Source organism: Merops nubicus, unplaced genomic scaffold, assembly GCF_000691845.1.
Source record: "Merops nubicus isolate BGI_N331 unplaced genomic scaffold, ASM69184v1 scaffold22631, whole genome shotgun sequence".
In the NCBI taxonomy this organism is placed as follows: domain Eukaryota; kingdom Metazoa; phylum Chordata; class Aves; order Coraciiformes; family Meropidae; genus Merops; species Merops nubicus.
In genome coordinates this window covers 19,919-41,085 of record NW_008587926.1, presented here as the reverse complement: position 1 = coordinate 41,085, position 21,167 = coordinate 19,919, and the positions used below count along the sequence as shown (strand labels likewise).

Here is a 21,167-nt window from a genome sequence, read left to right as displayed (position 1 = left end):
GCGAGCGTGTTGCATTCTACAGGGGTACCAAAAACGTGTTAAATAAGAGCCATGTAGCCAATGTGTTCACTAGCAAATGTAGCATATAAGCGAGCCTAAATTAAATATCATTAAAAGTCAGCTTTCTAAATGGTGAGAGGGCTTGTGCGGTACATGGGATTGCTGTTAAATCAGGTTATTCTGTATGACTAAACACAAAGTAAAATATGAAGTGCGTGGTCGAGATGAGCTAAGTAAGGTAACCACCAAGTCAAATCTTTCTCACCATCTTCTGCACGCGCCGTCATTGGAAGGGGTGAGTTTGCATGGGTGGGTTGAGTAAAAACTGACCCCGCACAGAAATTCTCCCAAAATAGAGATGCTGTGATTAATCCAACCAGGCAGACGAGCTTCATGTTTGCCATCTCTGGAACAGGATGCCCAGAAGGGTGATGGAGTCTTCTCTGGAGACTCTGGCAGGGGTCTTGGACTAGATGATCTTTTAAGGTCCCTTCCAACCCTTAACATTCTGTGAGCTCTGATTTTCTGTTATTTTTCCATGTACTTCCACTGAGGCAGTGGGGACTTAGACCAAGTTAACTGTCTCTTCGTGGCATCTCTGTCGGGAGGACGGTGGAAATAGCTGGGACCTTTGGTTTTGGTGTTGGCATGAAGGCAGAGCAGCGTGTTTGCCCTGTTTGCTGTTGGTGACAGCCCAGCATACCTTGCCAGTTATCCTGACTTCACCCCAAACACCTGTTTCTGCGAAGGGAGCAGCAGATGCATTTTATATACCTATCATGTTTAATATTAAAAAGGGAAGTTTAGATTTTCATAATAACATTCCTATGCTTTGCTGAAGCCCTTGCATGGAAAGTGTCATCGTATTCTTTTCAAACATTAGTTCTTATGGTTTACTGCCATTTGTGCAACAGATATTTTTCCCTGATTATTTTGTTTTTGGTTTTGTTTGTTGATTATGTCTGATATTTGAAGTTTGGGTACCGCTGCCTGCCTTTCTGGCTCCCCGCTTCCTTGCTTTTCTCTTCCTTTTCCCTAAAGCACAAAAACTCACTGAGGAGTCAAACAAAGCATCTCTATGGAGTATAAAGGCTGCTGCACGCCACTACTGGGAGCAGCGGAGACATGATCACATCGCATAAGGGCAGATTATTACTTTGGGGTCCGTCGAGGATGTATTTGTGTATTGAGGCTGGATGAGAGTGACTGGTGCTGAAGGCTGTCAGGCCGGGGCTGAGTGATGACAGACCCTTGTCATTTGCCCGCATCCAGCTTCATTGCTATGGTGACAAAATGCGGCGATGAAAGTTGCCGCCGAGGGTTGGGCAGCATCCTCCATGGTTGCCATAGCCAGCAGCATCTTTGCGACAGCGTGTTCGAGCTGCTGATGGCCCTCGCTCTCAAAGCAGCACCAAATTTCTAGTGACAGAAACTCCATGCATGTTTTTGGGCACATGGGGAAATAGCTTCTGGCACCGTCGCCAACCTCGGTGTCTTCTGGCGTCGGTGACAAAAATTGTCTTTACCTGTTTCAGTCATTTTTATGTGCCTCGTGATGGATTTCCTTGATTTATTTTGTGTGACATACGAGCTACGTAAGCTAGTGCTTACCTGTACAGCAGCACGGGACAGCTGTGGTCCTCCTTCTGCTGCATGTAAAGCAAACATATTAATCAGCATATAGATGATGACTGCTTTTGTTAAATATATGTGCAAGGGACTCTAGTGAATGGGCTCTTTTGTTCCCAGCCAAACCAGAAGGGATCAAAGGTCAGTGGGAACCCAGAAGTCATCAGTCAGGGTGGGTTTTGCTGGATCCCGGGGTTGTCAGCTCTGTAGTCACCCTGGCAACCTGGGTTGCCACCCGCTTGCCTTCCCCACCGCCTGGTGCAGAAGCAGAGCATCCGCTCTCCCAGTCGCCATAAAAAGATACTGACATAAAGTCAGCATTTCAAATACAGCACAGGCATTGCCATGCACCTCTTTGTTATCAAAGCCATTTGGGAGTGAGATGAGAAAAAAATATCTGTTGGCTTTTTAGTGATCACTTTGCAGTGTTCATCTTTAGGATGCATTTTAAGGCTGCAAGATCATTTTTGAATTAGTGGCAAATGTCAGCTCAGAAGCAGCAACATGCTGCTGGAGCATGCTTTTGAATCTGAAAGTTCACTTTTAAAAAAACTTCTGGTATGGCATTTATTTCCTCTGAGCAGATCGATTTATTCCCCCCCACCCTACCCTGTGATGTTAAAGTACATTTGGCAGTAATCAGTTTATCCTTATTAGAAGCCATAGTAAAAGGCATAGTTGCTGAGTCAATTCACTCCGTTTATTTCCCCTATTGAGCCTTAATGTGTCCCAGTCCCCACCCCTTACAGCGAAAACATCATCAATTATAGGGCTGACAGGAGCCTGGGACTTGGTGTAAAGTTGCTCCTTGGGGTTTTTCCCCTTGACCCAAAAAAACTGCCACTCAGCAACATTCGTCACTTCCCCCTACCTGCAGTGGTTGGGTAAACGGTGGGGTGACTTATCAGAGGGGGAGGAAAGTGGGGGGAAAATTAGTTTGCCCTGTTGGAGGCAACTTTGTGCTTGTACAGCAAGAGAAACAGAGCCATCAGCTGATGTGCAAGCTTCCCACTGCAGTTCAGTAATGCCATTGGAGCTGGAGGGAGCTCAGCTATCCCTCAGCCAGATGCCTTACGGTGCTGCTTCTCGTGGCCTGACCTGCAAGAAGAGCTTTTCTATTTTGGCACTCACCCCGGAAAAGCAGCTTCAGTGCTGGAAAAGCAGCTTCGGCACTGCAGCGCAGAGATGTGCTGGGTGCCCAGCCCCTCTGTCAGCTCTTCAGGGTGTCATACGTTTAAAAGGCTGCTCAGTTTGCTCCAGTTTGATCCTGTTACATATATTTGTTCCAAATCCCCTCTGGTGGGAAATATTTCAAAGCAGGATCTTGATTCTTAAATTTGATACGGCAAAACCTTTTTCTCCAAAACCTCCAGAAATACAAGTAGAGGAATAAAATGTGCTTTGTTACTGTCACCTCCCCTCCCAGTAAAACAAAGCAAAAAAAGCCTGGCCAGCCGAGCGAATCCAAATATCAAAACCTCAAACTTTGGGATTATTTAAATTTTCAAAGTTATCTTGAAAACAAGAAAGGCTCTGCGTCCCTTTGCCCCAAAATATAAAGCAGTTGTGATAAGGCAGGAGAAATTTCCTTCGCTGTACACCTGGCTTGTTTTTACGCCCAGTGTTGCGGTTAGATGGTTGTCTAAATAAACAGAGATTAGGTGGAGGACTTTATCTCAAAGCTGGCACTGGTTATCACACTGCTTCCTCCCACTCCCTCCCTCTGATTGTGGGTTGTATAAGAAGACTTAGCAAGCATAACTTAGAGCTGATAACCTTTGAATGTTAGTTCAAGGAAGCCGTACCATAGTAACAACAACCAAAAAAAAAGATGCAAATTCCATTGCACCCTATTCGAACGAGCGGTAATTTGACTGTAACACTGATCTAAAAGAAGAAATATTTCATAAGCTTTTTGCTCCAAAAGTCCTTTTTGAGTTTGGCCTGATCGATCATTTTAATATTTGAACAGTAGGAAAAGATGCCAGGAATGAGCTTGTGTTTGTTCTTCAAATCGTCTCTCTACTGGGGGTCTTAATTTAAACTTGCTTTAACAAAGGGAAGCTGTAATGTTTCATTTGGACAAATTGCTCCACCCCTGCAGTTGGGGGCTGAACTGATCATGACACAGCCCTGGATGAAGCCACTGTTGACATTTCCGTTTGATGGTAAATGATATATACCCGAGCACAGGACATAAAGAGAGGCTGCCAGGTAACGGGTGGCTTCTGGTCCTCAATAAAAGCAGGCGAGCAAACTCCTTGTGGTTCTGCACGGGTGCAAAATCAAAATTATCTTATCCGAGCGCCTCTCGATGTACTGATGGGCAACGTACAACACGCCAAGAGAAGCAGAAAGGTCTTTGGGGGTCTTTGCGACGTGCCTTCCCCAACAAACCCCCCAGAAGCAGGGAGAGGGAGGAGGGGGAAGACGTCCACGCGGTACCGCGAGGCAATGTCAGGGCGATGTTGGGAAGCCAGCTCCGAGCGAGCGGGTGAGCGCGGGCATCTCTGCCCTTGTCGTCTGGATTAGCGCCCTGCCACGCGCCCCGTTACACAATGCGTGAAGGCGAGGGTTATTTCTAGGACAGATAATTGAACATTAATACTCGTTGACATCGTCGTAGGAATGATATGTCAAGCTGACAGGGCCGATGTGCTTACATCTGCTGATTGGCTGCAGACGAAGGGGATGTTTGGCAGATCAGACCCGGGGCCTTGCTGCTGCCGAGCCAGGGATGATGCGGCCAATGATCATGAGCTGCCATCTTGGGCTGCCTTCCCTAAAAAAGTGGTTTGGTCCCTGCTTTTGGGGTGGAAGGAGTAGTTTGCAAAACAATGTTGATCCCCATGTGCACGTGCACACCGCTGCGTGTGTAAAGTTGTGTAAACATGTATAAAACGTGTTCAACAAGAGCATCCTTAACGTTGGGCACGTGTGAGTGCTGCTGATGTCTGAGACAACTGTTTTCAGCCTACTAACATAAAAATAGAAGTGAAGTAGATGGGAGGTTCTTCAGAATGATTGAGAACATGATCGAGTTTGATGAGGTGTTTCTGATTATCTCTTAGGAATTAATTGACATAAAAACAGCAACAGAATTGGCTTTTTTTTTGGTTTGTTTGTAGAATCTTTTTTTGTATCTCTTTTTCTGGATGACAGCAGACCCCTCAAGGCAGTCTGCTATAGATAAAGTAGTTACATTCTGATCCCTCTTGTCCCCTTTCAGCCAAAATCCCACAAACGGTGCCTTTCAATATCATTTTATAACAAGTCTTTGGAGAGCTAATGCCATTGTCGTAGTATTTCCACAGCCAGCCTTCGCTGCACAAGTAACTGTTCAGAGGAACGAGAAGCAGACGGAAAACAATTACAGGGGCCTCTGACACTGGAGTCAGTTCTACTTTCTTAAAATAGGGCTAAACATCATGTTTGTAATGTCTTGCGTATAGTTTGGCTCTGCATAAAATGCTATAAAATGGGACCCTTGAGAACATCCATTATCACATTTTGGTTAACATCACAGATTTTAAAAATCCCAGTTGCACCGAAGCCATGAAATAAAGCTTTCATCTGTAAAGATCTAGTTTCTCTTTGTTATTAAAATAAATGAAGCCATTAAACAAAATATATGCATATAATAGTCAAGTTCATAATTTCGTACCATCAAAATGATAAATATGACTTTTTTTTTTTAATTGGAGCAGTCATCTTAGAAAGGTTCATGTATAGTACAAGATCAAATGTGCCTGGTTGCTCTGTCTTACTTTGTGACTTGTTAGTGGTGACATTTTTTTTGGTCTTTAGCTACTTTCATTTAGCTCTGTCTAAAAAAAATGTGGAATTTTGTTCAGAAAGGACAGGGAAGCGAAGAGGGGGATTTTGAGCTTGGTATTGAAAAAATTGATTATAAGCTATTATCCTTGCGGATTATAAATGTCCATCACATCATAAATGTGCTGAAAGCAACATGCCATCTCAACACTTCTGCTTCCAAATATGTTGATTGTCTCTTTTATGGCAGTATCTGTGGAGGCATCAATGTGTGTGATGTGTTCAGCTCTTAAAGGAGACAAGGCAGGAGATGACAGAGGAGATTCTCAGGCTGAGAATGGGGTGGGCACTGGCTTCTTGTAGCTGACTCTTCTTGGGTTTTTGAAGAGCCCCTTCCAAAAAAAACCCAAACCTGTCCTGGATTCATCCACCAATTCTGAAAGCCAGATGAACAGTGGAGAGAGCTGCATTGACTTTTTTGGAAGGAGAAGATTATTTTTTACTGGGGAGCCCTTTCAGTCCAAGCAGGTTGCCAAGAGGGAAGAATCACATGCTGGAGACTGACCAAGGATTTTTAATGAAGTTTTTATAAGGTTAGGAATCAATACGTGTTGAACTTGTGGACAAGTGTGTGTTAATTTGGGGTTAAATCTGAAGATTTGGGGTAGAATCAGAATGTGCTTTGTCCCAGCTCTCAGGAGATCTAAACAGCACTTTTTTTTTTTTTTTTATGCACGTCCTTGCACCTATAAATAACATCCTAGGAGAGCATGTCTGGTTTATTCTTAAATTCATTAGCATTATCAGACAGGTTTCTTTGCTAAGTAGAGTAAATAATTAATTAGTTATTTTCTTTTGGAGACTTCTAAATTCATCTCTCAGAGTTAAATTTTAGCCCAGGTTGGTAAGAGAGTCTGTATTTCTGCACAGGTCTGCACCCTGAAGCCAGTCAAAGGGATTTCACACACTAAATGGGTGTAGATAAATAAATTCTCTAGTCAGAAAGCAGAATTGCTTAGTCAAGTTTACCAAGTTAAAACTTGGCTGTATTATTCATTTATGCGTTTACTACTGAACTTGGGCTATTTTAGCAGAAGGGAACTCATTAAAGCTAAGGAGCAAAGGAGGTAATTACAAGGGGCTCCCATATTAGAGGTGGAAATAACGGAGAATGAACTTGTGGGGATGTAAAAGCTGGGATGGATAAAATGAGGGTGCCTGCAATTGCTTGCTGGGTGTTGGGAAGTGAAGCTCAGCTCTAGCCCAGGTAAATTGCATTTGAATTTCAACCTCAGATCTGCATGCACTCCTCTTTGGCAGATGTTGAATTGATAATGCCTGTGTGTTAAAGAATTCTGATTGTTTCTTTTGCCACCTTCACAGCTTATGAAAATGCAAGTAGACTTGTCTAATGAATATTAATAAGAGTGATGGCTGGATAACATATAAGCCCATGGCTCTTTGGAGCTCGGATCGGGTTAGTTGGAGAATTGTTGTGGCTGGGAATTTACATGCTTTTTAAGAATAAACTTCCCAAATGCTTTTATATTCTCTTTTAAAAGCTGGTGTTTGTTAACAGTGGCATGCTCACGTGTGCGTTATTTTTTTCCCCCTTGCCTAGATATGTAGTGAGGTTAATAGTACAGATGAGATGTCCATGGTTTTTAGTCCATCGTTTTTCAAACAAGGCAATTTATTAGATGAGGAGAAAAAGAGGCCCCATTTTTTAACTTTACCTTCAGTCCAGGGTTAATTGTATCGATAGCAAAGGTTTATTTTGTTTTCCTCATTTATTTTTGCTTTATCCCACACCCCATTCTCCCAGGCCACTGCTGCAGTTGTTGGCTGGGCAGGGAAGCAACACTGATGAATTCTAGATCGCCAAATGTCCTGCAAGGCTTTAAAGTATATTTTGTGCAGTTAGTCAATAGGGTGGCTCGTTAGGCCCGTCAGTGAGGACCTCACACATGGCAGAGTAGGCTGGAGGAAGGGAGGGCTCCGAAGACTCAACCCTCCTTCAACTGGAGCCACATGGGCAGGCGCTGCCACCTCCTCAGAGCTCCTGGGGAAGCTAACACGATGTTGGGGCTCAGTGGTGATGCTGACAACTTCCCTCCGTTTCACCAGGGCCCTTCTCCACCTCTGCCAGAGCAATCCTCTCTGGACCTTCGTTTACTCACTTGTAAAAATCCCCATTACCAACCTTTCTGCCTGTGTCATAGGTCCCATTTGATCTACTCTTCTTCCCTCAGACCCCACTCCCAAAGGCTGCTAATTATGCAAAAGCACAAGCTGCCTTTTTTAATAACTTCCTGCTCATTGAGAGCTGCAGGGGCAGACTTGAAAAGGAGGACTCAAGTGGTTCAAAACTCAAAAGGCTAATAGAATCAGAGGGATGTTTATTTATTATTTAAAAAAAAAAAACAAACCCTTGTCTGGGTAGTAAGGAGCTATGTCTGACTTTGGTGCTGCTGCACGGGGTGGAGTTGTTTTGCAGAGTGGTGCTTTGGGGCTTTTCCTGGTGCATGTGAGTGATGCAGCCTGAGAGGGCATTTGTACCTATTCCAGGTCTGGAGATACTCTTAGAGGGTTTCACGAAGACTCGAGGAGGAGGATTTAATGAAAAGTCAGTGATTAAGCTACCTTTTCATTGTTGTTTTGGCTAAAAATGTAATAAGACTTATTCGGCGTTCACTTGACAAGTAAACTTTTTCTTTCTCAAGTTTTGAAACGTGAGGAAAGACCCCAGCTTCAAAAGATAAAACCTCATATCAGTGCAGCACTTTTCCCCTTTTGCAAAAGGTCTGTTTCCCCTTCCATCCTTGCTTCAAAAAGGCTTAATTTTTTTAATTATTTTTTCTTTTAAGCCAATATAAGGAGAGAGGGAAGAGGGGGAGAGTCGTTAAAATGCAGTTCTTTCAATTACGTCCTGTTATTTGTCATTTTTATTGCTTTTCTATAGTTTTCATTGCACCTTTAATAGTATGCCTGGTCAGAAAAGGTGAGCTGGAATGTGAACACGCTTGGCTGCGGCTGCTGCCGGTGCCTACGAGCTGTGCTCGAATCCCTGTCCCTGTAGATTTTAATGTCCCCGCAGACTGCTGGCAGCCTGCTTCCAGCTGTGGCAGGCATGATGCAGTGAATTGCTTTTGAATGTTCTTTACTCAAATAGGCAGTAATTACAAGCTTAAAGAGGTTTAGTGGTCCAGTAAACTACATAATCACCCCTGAATTAGCCTGGGCTCATCAGTTGCAGTCCAGCAACCTCAAGACTGCTGTTTGTATGCAGGCTTTATCACGTAGCAACCTGAGCAGCAGGTGTGGAACAGCAAGAAACCCCCATAAACACAACTGTCTACTGGGGACAATGATCTCTAATGAGATGAGGCTACAGCATCACTGTAATTTAAGTGGGAAAATTAACGCCAGAGAATGCACACTACTTCCAAGAGTCTCTGCTTCTTCAGAGAATGATGATGTTTTGCTGGCTTAGTTTTGGTTTGTTTTTTTTCTTTTTTTTTTTTTTTCCCCTCCTCGTTGTGTGCTTTTTTTTTCTCCCAGATCTTTAAATGCATCTTTTTTTTATGAAGAACACATTGTGTTTTTGCTTATAAGTTGAGTGGGCTTTATTCTTTTACAAGGATATGTTGTGAATATTTAATGGTGGACAGGGCATCTGTTCAAGGACTTTCCATGCCAACAAAGAGGCGTTGCAAAATAGCAGCTTTATCTTTTAATTTCCTTCCTCGGTGGTGGTTGTTGGTTTTTTTATTTTCAAATAGAAAATGTTTGAATGTAAAACCCTCCTCATCTTGGTGCTGAAAATCAGCACCTTGACACAGTGGTTGCCTTGAACTCTCTTTGCATGACTGCTTGATCTCTCTATGAAAAAAGGTAGCTGAACTCATGGCAGGAGGCATCCCAAAGTGCTTGGTGGCTGCTCCCAAGGGTGCTATCAACCCAGGAAACCTGCCTAAATCTCCTGGTCCATTTAAAGCCTGCAGTTGATATTAGGGACCTGGCTGAATACATCAACTCTCTATCACCCTGGTCACTCTGGTGTGTATAGTAGGGGACATAGGTGTAGGGGAGCATTTTTATCTCCACACTTAGAGGAAGCTCCTGATGGACTGAAGGCAGCCTGAGAAAAAGAGCAAAAAGCACAAATACAAGCTTTTGGCTTAGCTCCTTGCTGGCATTGACGTTTCCCAGAGATTGCAGAGTTATTTCTGAGCCCACCTGTTTAGAAAGTCATTTGAGGTAGATAAGGACAGTGACTTATTGCTGGGAAAAGGCTTCTGGTTAAGAGATATTTACCTGGGCTAATCTGTCTTTAGGCCAGCTCTAAAAACAACAGCAGTGCTTTTATGGAGTTATCAGGTAGTCAGGATTTCCTGTAGCATGCTGGGGCCAGGGAAATTTTTCCCTCCTTCCCAAAAGCTGCTCACCTGGGAAAGGCTGGGGTTCACCTGCCTGCCTTTCCATGGCTCCTTGATAAAGATGGTGGCTTAGGTGAAAAGCCAGGTTTTAAGGATGTGAATTTTAGCTCTAACACAGTTGGCAGTCAGATAATGCATTTCCTTAGTTCATTTGGTGTCCCCTGGATGTAGTATTTTGTTGTTTTCGGCCACGTGTTGCACTGAAGAGAGTTTTGCTGATATTTTGAATGCTATGTTTCTTCTAATTACCCTGTCCATTATTTTTAGGCTGTGATAGAGAAGAAACAAAAAAAATAAAGAAAAACAGGGCACAGGATGGGAAAGTGCATGGCTCGTGTCATATTAGCACAAATAATCTTGATGCTAGAGAAAAAAATCACTTCTTAAGCATATTAGGAAAAGTCAGTGTGTGTGTGTGTGCAAGCACTGTGTGTGTGTTTCTGCATGCACATACATACCAGCACTGAAGGAATGTTTAATATGGGAAAAGCTCCACTCAATTACCCGGGTATGGCGTGGGAGTGTCTGCTTAGACTCGACTTACCCTGGCTCCTACCAGTTTTCAGTTTAAGCTCCAAACACTGAGGTCTATCAGAGTGTCTCCAAAAGGAAATAGCAGAAGCACCATTGCTTGAACTAGCTCAACTGGAAAAGGCAGTGGGTAATAATATATGGTATGGAAGGAATAATATTGTAGCAGCCAGGGGATGGATTAGATGAGTTAAAAGGTTTTTCCATTTTCTGACTTCTGTAATATCCTGTGCAAGAGATGATCTGAACTTTTTTCCCTTAATGAGTGCTTGCATTATGAGTGATGTGATGGGGCCACCAGAGAAGTATTGGCAGTGCATCCCAAGCCATACCATGTCTCTCCATCAGCCTTGGAAAGGATATTTATGCTAGCGAGTGCCAAAACTTGTTCACAGACAACTCTTGCAAGAAAATTATTTACAAAAGGGCAAATGGGAAAAAAAGAGAAGCACAGAGTATTTTTTTTCCTCCAGCATAACTCCTCCATTAAAAAGTGTTGCTGTTGCCAGTACCTCCTCCCCTGCTCGTAAGCCCCCACAAATGAAACATCTCTTCCCCTCACCCCATCTGCTAAACCAACCCAACCTCTGTTTAATCAGGTTGCACTGTAAACCCACATTCAGATGTTAAAACTTCAGGAGCATTGGCTCTGTATTTTACACCCTGTGTTTGGCTTAGGAGAGTCAGATTCTGCCTCCTTTCCTCACCTTTTATTTTTTGGCAGGGCTGCCAAAGCAGCCTGCAGAAACTTTCGTAAGGGCAGTGATGGGCAGTGTCTTAGAGCCTCATCTCGTAGGAATGAGCTGATGCAGAAGCTGAGTGACAACATATGGCCTCACAGATGCAGAATCTTGTCACGTTGCATTTTTTGATGCATTTTTTAAGTTTACAAGACCGAGCACGCCTGTTGATTTTGTGCTCATAGTTTGCAGTTCAATAACTCTGGCAGCGCAAGGATTTATTAACAGTAATGCTATGAAAAAAATCTTACTGTGGGGATATTAAACTATTATAGTAAGTTGAGGAAATATTTTCTTTTGAAAGAGGAAAAGGCTGGCTTTGTCTGCAGCATGACTGTGTCATATGGACTGCGTTTTCTCGCTGCGCTGAAAAAGCAACGAGGAGTTTTAAATGCCAAAGCCAGCTCACACTTCAACAGCATTATCAGGCTGACTCACTGCTCTCAGCCAAGGAAAAGGCTGTGCAAACTTTGCACGGGCTTTTCCCCTCCCAGCCTCATAGATGCATTTCTAATAAAACAACTTCCTTCTCAGTGTTTAGTATTTCCTCCAACGTGCGAGCCAGTCCCGTGGGATAAACACGATCGATTCTGCAGCTTCCGAGTTGATTTTTTTTTTCTTTCTTTTTTTCCCCTTCCCCTAGCAGGTCACCTCAACTTGGCAACTTTTTACAGCCTTGCTTGAATATAAAGCAGGTTGCAGAGATGGTCTGTAAACTGATTCACACAGCCCGCAAAATAGGCAAGAGGACTCAACACGTTCTCTTTATCACTCCCTCTAAATATGCCAGTAGCCAACGAATAAAGCAGGTTGCAATCTTGTGACTTTACAGATAGTGATCCAACCATTTTTTGGCTACTTTGAGAATGCAGGAACCCCCCTTATTCTTTCAGGGGCCGGCATGTGTGAGGATCCAAGACTCGACTGCTATAAATTCAAGCTCTGTTCTTAGACTACACCATGCACTGCTTTTGTAATGCAAATGGAAGGCACAAAGTGTCCCTTTGATAATGTGCAGTCAGGAGACAAAAAAAGCATTCACTGCAACAGTAAAACTAATTCATAAAGCTGAGAGACAATAGGAAAGCATTATGGATATTTTTAAAAAAATCATAATTTCTCGTAGATCAACTTGATCACTAATGTAAACAGTCCAAATGCAAAACAGGAGGAGGTAGGGGAAGGGGAGAGACCCAAACGGCTGCGCTGCCTCCTTAACTAACCCTGGACAAGTTTGAGTAAAGCAAGGATTTAGAGTTCAGCATAGAATTGATGTGCAGTTTGTCACTGGAGGGCTGAAACTTGGGCTTTATTCTGGTTTCTGTGTTAGGTGTAGGCTGGATTACTTTTGGAAACAGGAAAGGCATAGTGTTAGGGGGTTCTCTTTTTATTTTGAGGTTAGAAAAGAGTTAATAGTCACTCCTAAGAGCAGTTATTTGGGGGGGGGGGAGGGAGTTTCTTTCCATCACCTACCAGAGTTTAGCTCAAGGTCATCTTGCCTTGGTGCATTACACTGAGCTCCGGAGGAGGCAGAGGGCTGGAGGAAGAGGATAAAAGGACTTCCCAAATGGTTCTCCTGGCGTGGTCAGCCAAGCGACGGCACTGCCGCGATAAGGGCGACGCTGGGTGCTTGCCACAACATCCTGATAATGTCACACACAACCTTTTGCGTGGGGTTTGCTTCTGCTCCTGGGCTGTGGTGGGGCTGGTTGGCAGTTTGGTGCCTTGAGGAATTAGTAATCTAGGAGTGAGGAGGGGTGGCTTTGCCTCCCATTATCTCAGCAGTAAACTCTAGGCAGGATTATTTTCAGATCTTTCTGCCACCATTACGGTGCACCACCGTGGCAGGCAAGGCAGAGAGGGAGGGAGTGGTACTGATACCAGCTCACAGATATGATAAAGTCTATCACTGTCCTGGCATCCAGCATTTGCAGCCTGGGGTGGAAAATTTGAGGAAAGGAGTACGTTTGGACAAGGGGTATCATTAAGAGACAAACTTGGACGCTTTCCATCTGTATCTACTGGAGACTTTACCCAACAGCTGTAGTCAAAGGTGGTAAAAAAAAAAAAGTCTTATTGTTTGTTTTACTAAAAATGATCTTGGCTGCATTAAAAAGAGGCTTTTATTAAGACTGCTGTTCACTAAATACCATTCATAAAACAGTGACGAGAGAATATGATGGAAAGTTACATTTTTCTCTCTGTCACTTTGATTTCTTTGTTACTGCTAAAATGACTGCTCTGACTCATATTTTGCATAGTTATTTTTACCTTTTCAAATGTTCCTTAACTGTTCATATTACCCTGGGCAAATCCCCCAGGGATAATTTTCATTTGCATGCAGACTTTGATGGTGTTATTAAGCAATCACTTTCTGTACTAAGTCATTATTAAAAGTAATACCACAGAGCCTCAAAAACACAGTAATGGTGCCAAACAATCCGCATTTCAGCACTAGATTTATGGGAAGGGAAAAGCACTTGGTCTCATACCATTCAGTGGATGCTGCTCTGTAGTGCTGTAGCAGCAGCAGCATGATCAGAAAATACCAGAGCCAAATTCAGAGTCCTTATCTGTTGTCAGCCTTACTCTTTCAAATGGCTTTGGGTTTTTTTATTTTGTTTTGTTTTTTTTTCAACCTGCCTGCTTCCTACTTTTTTTTTCCCCTTGGAATTGCCCTTTCCCTCTGGCCTTGGCAAGAAAGCCTGTCTGCAGACTTCCAGTATACACAAGCTGGGCTGGTTCTGGGAAGGAGGGTCAGCCTTCCCATCTGTAATCACTGTTTTATGGCTTTCACTGGAGGTGTTAATGCAGATCAAATGGAAAACACTCCAGCAAGAGCGTTACAGCTTCTCACGCTGCCCTGCGTATGGTCCCAATCGTTAATTCTGATTATAAGACCTAAAGGTAATTCTGTTTGCTCTCCTAATGCATTGCAGCTCTCCCGGTGGTCCGGCGTCTCTTTTCTCCAATTCCCATCTTGATCAATTGTTTGCAAATAATTAAGCTTTTAAGAGATAATGGTAGGAGCTAATGTACACAACAAAGTAAAGGTCTCAAGTCACCGTTTATTGAACAGTGGTACAATTTGCTTTGGTATCCCAAAGTGATCTAGAGTGAGAGGTGGACCTGTCAATGGGAGTCAGTGTGGTGTTTTTAGACACTTGCTTCCATATATATGTATATTTACTTATCTATATATTTATATATTTCATAGAATATCTCAAGTGGGAAGGGACCAATACGCAACATCAAGTCCTACTCCCTGCTCCTCACAGGACTACTTTAAACTATTTGACTAAGATATATATATATACTATTTTTTATATATGTTTTATACCTATACATGCAAATATACATGTATATGCAAATATATATACACATATCCCTGTCTATCTGTCTTTATGCCTTTAAACAACCATTAGAAAGCTTTTGAAAGGGCACCTGCCATTCTTGTAGGGGTGAAATAAAGACCAACAGCAAGTTTTGACTGAATTTCCTATTTCTTCGTAAAATGGCAGTTCTCAGGGCTTCCCCCTTTCTCTCTTGCAATGTGATGTCTGCCTTTGCCTGTAGCACAGGCCTTCCTAGCCCTGTGGGTGGGAATGCAACAAGGCTTTGAATGTTTTTATAGCAACCTAGCCTGTGGCGTGCTGATTCTTTGTCAAGTCATTTTTATATTTATTTTTTTCTTTTAGCCTACAAAGGAACAACTCGTACCATCCACAGAAAGCTTATATAACAAGGATGCCCAGCGTTTAAGATTATTTTAAACCACACTGAATCATAATTAAAAAGCTTGCCACATTGTGAACCTTTAGCTAAGAGGGATTAGCTGCGTGAAGTCCCAGGCTGTCATGTGATTATGGCAATTATAGATTTATTATGAAATTAAAAGTTTATGCTGTGCTAGGGTATGAAAAAAAAAAAAAAATCAGATGACCTTAAACATACTGCAATTTGAGGAATTTGGGGTTTGGGACTTTTAAAGCAATTATTTTTACAGTGACTGTGTTATCCTGATGGCTAATTTTATCCAGTCTTGTCTATTTGGAAAAAAAGTCCAGAACAATTGAAAATTGCTTAATGGAGACAGAGTTCTCAATTCCAATAGCTAGAGGCTGTCTAGTAATTATTGCTTGCTGCATGAAATTAGACACAGTTTGTTCAATTACTTAAAATTAGATCACATGTAAGGTGGCAAAGCGAAATAAGAAAAAAAAAGAATAATTTTGTCCTCGCTTGATAGCAAAGTAATGAAATAGGAAGTAAGCTATAAAGATGAAAATGTTACAAATCATCTCTGTAGGGTTGGGTTTTTTTTCTGAAGACAAGGAAAATGTTATGTTCAGAGAAATGTACGTAAGTCAAGTACGACTTTGTTGTGGATGAATGTGTATATAAGGCAGATAATAAAATTCCTGCTATATTTTTGCATGTGTGAAATGCAAATTACACATTAAAAAAAGAAAAAAAAAAAAAAACAAAAACAAAAACAAGTAAAATCCCCTTCCCTGTGTCTTGCACTTTGCAATTCTGGAGCTGTTTCATGTATGTGCAGAAAATAGAGCGGTTAGTTTACAGATGTGCAGTTTATCTGGGGGCTTACTGGCAAGAAAACAGTATTTTTTAAAGAATGGGAAATTCCCCACCATTTTTGAGTGGAAAAAAATGTGTCTTTTGGATGTGATGGCCACTGTGATGGGCTTTGAAATGGACACCTTGGGCAAAGGGAAGTTGCTGGAGTTAGAAAAAAAAAAAAATCCTATTTGATAAAGTAAGGTGATGCAGGCATGTAACATAGCCATTAGATGTCAGATTATGCTGTTTACAAGAATATATAAAATCTGCTAAATAGTTATGATACCAATAAGATTGTGGAATTTTACGAGGTTTTAAACTCTTATGCTTTACAAGGTTTCAGTTTACATCTCTTATAATACTATGGCGAAGAACACATCCAAAGAATATGGGAATGTTTGGGGGTGGGGTGGGAAGGGATGTGTGTGTAACAGCAAATACTTTGTGACAACTGACTGCTAAGTGGGATGCTGGGATAGGTCTAACCAGTTAAATCAAATGTGCTTTATTGAAATGTTATTAAATACCTTGCAGCAGACCACGTCTGAATCCAATGTGTACTGAGACTTGGGTGTCTAGCTTAGGACCCAAGCTGGATCCTTAAAACAGGGTTTTTCCTGGGAATTGTTACTCTGCAATATTTGGCCATTTCCTTTTGGGACAGTGACATTTTTACCTGGAGGGAAAGGAGAGAAATTGTATTTCTAAACTTCAAGCATGGATGTGGGTTTTGCTGTTGATTTATTAAGCAATCTGTATTCATGCAGAAGCGAATTTTTCTGAGAAAGCAATCAAGTTCTCACAAGTAACTTAACTTATGATTGAATTTTAACATTATCTTCAATTAAACCAGTATTTATTTTCTGTCTCTTAGGATTAGTGCAGCACAGCTATGTTAATGTCAGGCAAAAATGTGCTGATCGTTGACCTTGCATTGGCCTGTGTTCAAAACCCAGGCGTTTGTTTATGTTCAGGATGCTGATCTTATTTGCAAATTATTGTGGGGCACTGGCAAGATTTGTCTTCACTATCTCAAAAAACATCAGGGTGTTTTAGTTTTACAGAGAAGTGCTTTATCACATTCTTTATTGTTCTGGGGGAAAAAAAAAATGTGATTTGACTCTAATCGGTCATTTGAGACAAGTGCAAAAACTTTCAACTAATGCAACAAATATCCTTCTAGAGTATGAAGGTACTGCCAGTATCCCAAGCAGCTATTTCTCCACTTCACTAATCTTTATAATTGGCTTGTCTTTTACTGCCATTAATTAAGTGATGTAGTAGCCCATTAATAATTATAAAAGAGTGACACACCTCAGCATTTTCACCTTTCAATAATAGATGTCACACTTCTGTTTTGTTTTTTTTTTGGGGGGTTGTTTGGTTTTTTTCTTATTTAAAATAAAAAATAGGCAAAAAGAGCATTGTTTTAAATGTATATATTTATTTTGGTGTCTTATAGCACCCTTACCCTTCAGAAGAACAGAAAAAGCAGTTGGCACAAGACACAGGGCTCACTATACTTCAAGTGAACAATTGGTAAGTAATTTTCCTCAGTGTTTCTCTACGGTGGCTGGCTCCCTCCAGCTAATGCTTTGCATTTTTGAGGACACACCTTGCCCTTGTCTGCTCCCCCCGCCAGCAGTGTATTGATGCAAAAGGGATGGATATAGCCGGGTGAGTGGTTTCAGTTATGGGAACTCGGAGGTTTCCTGCTGCAGAAAACAAACTGTATTTTCCTGTTGCTTGGGCAGATTTCAGTGTGTTTGCATTGGGGTATCAATCCTCGTTTCTGGCTGAGGTTGGAGTGAGGACTTAATAGGAAGTCACATCCATTTTGAGAACTTTGGTCTTGGAAGAGGTTGAGATGTTGGGTGAAAAAAAGGGGCAACTGGCCCCGTTTCTTATTGTTATTTTGGGATGCTGTCATGCTTTCTAAAATGTTGTTAGTGGGGGTTTCTGTTTGACTGAGATCCTTCTATCTCTATCGGTTTGTTTAAAAAGTCCAGTTTTTGAAAACTGGAATAAACTTTGAGAATGATCTGTGTCTTTGCTGCTGAAGTATGGCATGGAGCAATTTTATTTATTTATTCCAGCTAAGGGTGGCTGGAGCCCCTAATCTGTTGTAGGAGTGATTTGTTTGAAGGACATGGGGATCTGTGCTGTGTCTGCTGTGGATTTTTAGTTGCTAACTGTCTGGGACGTGGTGAAGGCAACCAGTGAAAATTACTTGTGATTTAAGTAGAAAAACACAACAGCAAACTCTTAAAAAAAGTTTGATTTATTACCTTTTGTTACTGCATCAAAATGCAGGTTTCTCCCACTATCCCAGAACAAGTGTCATATTTGAAGTGTATTGCAATCTAATACCTTGTAAAACTAAGTGTATCTAATTAATTGTCCTAATATTTTTAGATTAGTGTTTATGATGGGAAACCTTATCCTCTTTGAAGTAATACCCAGAAAATGGCCAAGGCAAACAGCGAGCCTGCTGGGGAAAAGGGAGGGAGGAATGTCAGTTTGCAGACAAAAGTATTTTTTTTCCGTTCAATAAGTGTCAGAGATTAATATTACTGAAGCTCTGATTACATGGCCTAATCCATTTTAGTGAATAAATTTGGTCTTGATGTCCATTGCACCTACATTAACAAACCCTCCTCTCTTAGAGAGAGTAGGAGCCTATGGGAGAGATTTCAGATATATTAAACCCCATTACAGAAAATGTAATTTCTGTCAATATAATCCCATGTATTCTTCAATTTAGTACTTTAGAGATAACAAGCTACTTACAATATATTTGCCTTTGGAGGATTAATTTACAAAGTGCACTATCTGGGAGACGCAGGCGGGCTCACATAAGCATAGCTTGTAAGGGTTATCAATTTCTGTGACCCCACAGCAGCCCTGGGAGATCAATTTTTTGAAGCCCTTTAAGACACTGAATAAAAGAAAATACCAAACACTTAGTGTATGTGAAGTATGCTTCCAAGATCTTTACTTTAAAACGGTGGAATAAAAGCCACTAAACGTAAAATACATGTTACAAGGAAATGTTAACCTGCAGTATTTTGGCTCAGCCAGGAAAACTGGTGTTTGGTTCAGGTTTACATCCTCCAACCTTCGTCCAGGCGATATCCTAATTTATATGGTTGTCCTTCAGTTTAACTGTAGGTGCTTTGGCCAGCTGAGGAGCTGTGTATGGTTGTCAGGGGTCTTATTTAATGACGGGGTGGAGCGAGCATGTGCTGCTTCACAGGGGTCTGGGAGCGTAGGATTTGGCGTGGGCAAGTATGTCAGCTGAGGATGGGCCATCAAAGAAATTTTTCAAGATGATGAGCACAGGATGCTTTGAACTAAAGCTGGTGGAATTTCTCCCAAGTGACTTTCCAGGGTGTTTTTCAGTACCCATCTCGCCTCGGATTTGAGGAGTTTTTACTTTGGCTTTGTGTCAGATGTGTTTTTATAAGTTCCTTATGTGCAAGGGAGAAAAAAAAAAAAGAAAAGTAGGTCAAAATACATTATAACTGAAGTCTTGTGCATGTAGGGCAGGCTTCCTCTGCTTGAGCTAGTTTGATAATTCTGCTGTGGTGTTACAATTGTATAAATTATTGAGACAATTCCCCTTCCCAGCCCCACGAAGACTTAACACTATAGAGACAGTTAGGGCTTTCTTAAGTCACAGGTGGTGGGCAGAGATGCCAAAATATGGTAATTCAGCCCCTGCTACATGACTGCTAAGGAACAAGGAGGCTGTGAGGCTGTGGTGAGCATGCAGGCTGCACACACAAGTGCATCCTTAGAGAACTTGCAGCCATGGGGTGGCCAACAAGCTCCTCATCCCCTCCCAAATCCTGGGAGGTATGGGGCAGCCCTACCCCAGCCTTTCTCTGAGTTCATTTTATTCCAAGGCAGTATGCAGGAGAAGAAACTCTTCTTGCCTAAGTTGTTTGCTGCAGGGAAGAGCCAACATATTGTTTCTGGTTAGTTTTGCCTTTATTCAGCAGGCTCATAAGTCATTCAGCCACAACTTGCAAAAAATTTTGCCTTCCTCCTTAGATTCTTCCAAACTTGTTAACACACATGTACATTTTTGTATTAATGATGAGTCATTGTAAATCACTCTTGCAGAGATTAAATAAAATGCTGAAGGGCAGGCTGGGTGCAGATCAGTCATAAATTATTGGCAGCAACACAGCATGTGGGAATACATGAAATGTGCATGAAAAACATAAACTCATGTCTGGTAGCATGGTCGTTAGCCCAGACTGGGAATGCTGGATTTTCTGGATGGAATTAGAAGTTTGCCACAGAGCAGTCAGTGAAGAGAGCATTTGTTTTCTGCAGATTGCAAGCATTTGAACAATTTTTTTTTGTCATATTTTGAATGCCTTTACGGTATGTGCTCGTTGCATACTTCAGTTCTCTGCCGTAATGAAAAAAATGGTGCTTTTCACATAGGGTCTGCCTGCTGTTTGGGGTCCCCAGGCTGATGCACACAACTCCTATTGATGGTGGAGGAGTCACAGGAGTGGGGTGATGGTGTGAGACATGGCAGAAAATTTAGCAGTAGTAGGGCACATATCTTTAAAATACTGCAGTTTCAACTTGACCCATTGGTTGTTTTATTTTTTTGAAGGACTTAAATAATCTATGCAGAGGATTTTTACTTTTTTTTTTTTTTTTTTCATAGACAACTATTTTGCTTGTGAATGACCAGTGTTGCCATTTAGGACCATCTTTTTGCCAGTTGGATGGTTCTCTTGTGGCAAGAGGAAGCCCTTACCTGGTTGCAAAAAGAAACCAAATCTGTGGCAAGTAGGGAGGGTAGCAGAGTTCAAGATGTTGTGAGTCTAAATGAACCCTTTAGGTCTCTGTCTTGTTAGTCGTTTAACCCCACAGCAGTTTAGGGTGTGAGGCATGGTAACGTGAACTAGAAGGGGCACTTGTATGGTCTTGACAGTGTTGCATATATGGACGTGGAAGGGACCTGACCAGGTACAGGTTAATAAGGGGCTTTTCCCCTGTGATAAAAGCTGTGATTGAAACATCCAGGCGATGTGATCCAATCAGTTCTTACTTCAGTTGTGAGCCAGCCAGGCTATATTGAACAATCTATACAGTTTTCTTGTTTACTACTTCCCAGCTGAATTTCTTCCCAATAAGAACTAATGGTAAATAATTACTGGTGGTACTCTACAGGGGAGAGAGAGCAGTTCTCATCAAGGGCTGCATTAGGTGTCAGATGCTTGCTTGTGCTTTAGGAAAGTGTAGGTGCACACAGAGAAAAGTCTGAATATTTGTAGAATAATATGCCTATATAACCTCTGTATGTGCATGTCTGTGTTTGACTATGTCTCTGAACAGAGTTACATAAAACTGCATTAAAAAGATCTTAGAAAGATTAAGTTTGAAAATTCAAATCCTTAAAGCTCCAGCCTTTTATTAAGTGTTTCCATTTTGCTTTTTCCAAAAC

The 21,167-nt window shown here is 41.8% G+C and overlaps 1 protein-coding gene across 1 annotated transcript in view; it reads left to right on the top strand.

Annotated features, from left to right (window-relative positions):
* LOC103781398 (homeobox protein Meis1-like) overlaps positions 1–21,167 on the top strand; it is a 55,027-nt gene that overhangs the window by 15,013 nt on the left and 18,847 nt on the right. Inside the window, exon 5 of the mRNA XM_008949113.1 lies at positions 17,157–17,233. Coding sequence (XP_008947361.1) covers positions 17,157–17,233 — 77 coding nt within the window. The remainder of the gene's footprint in view (positions 1–17,156; positions 17,234–21,167) is intronic.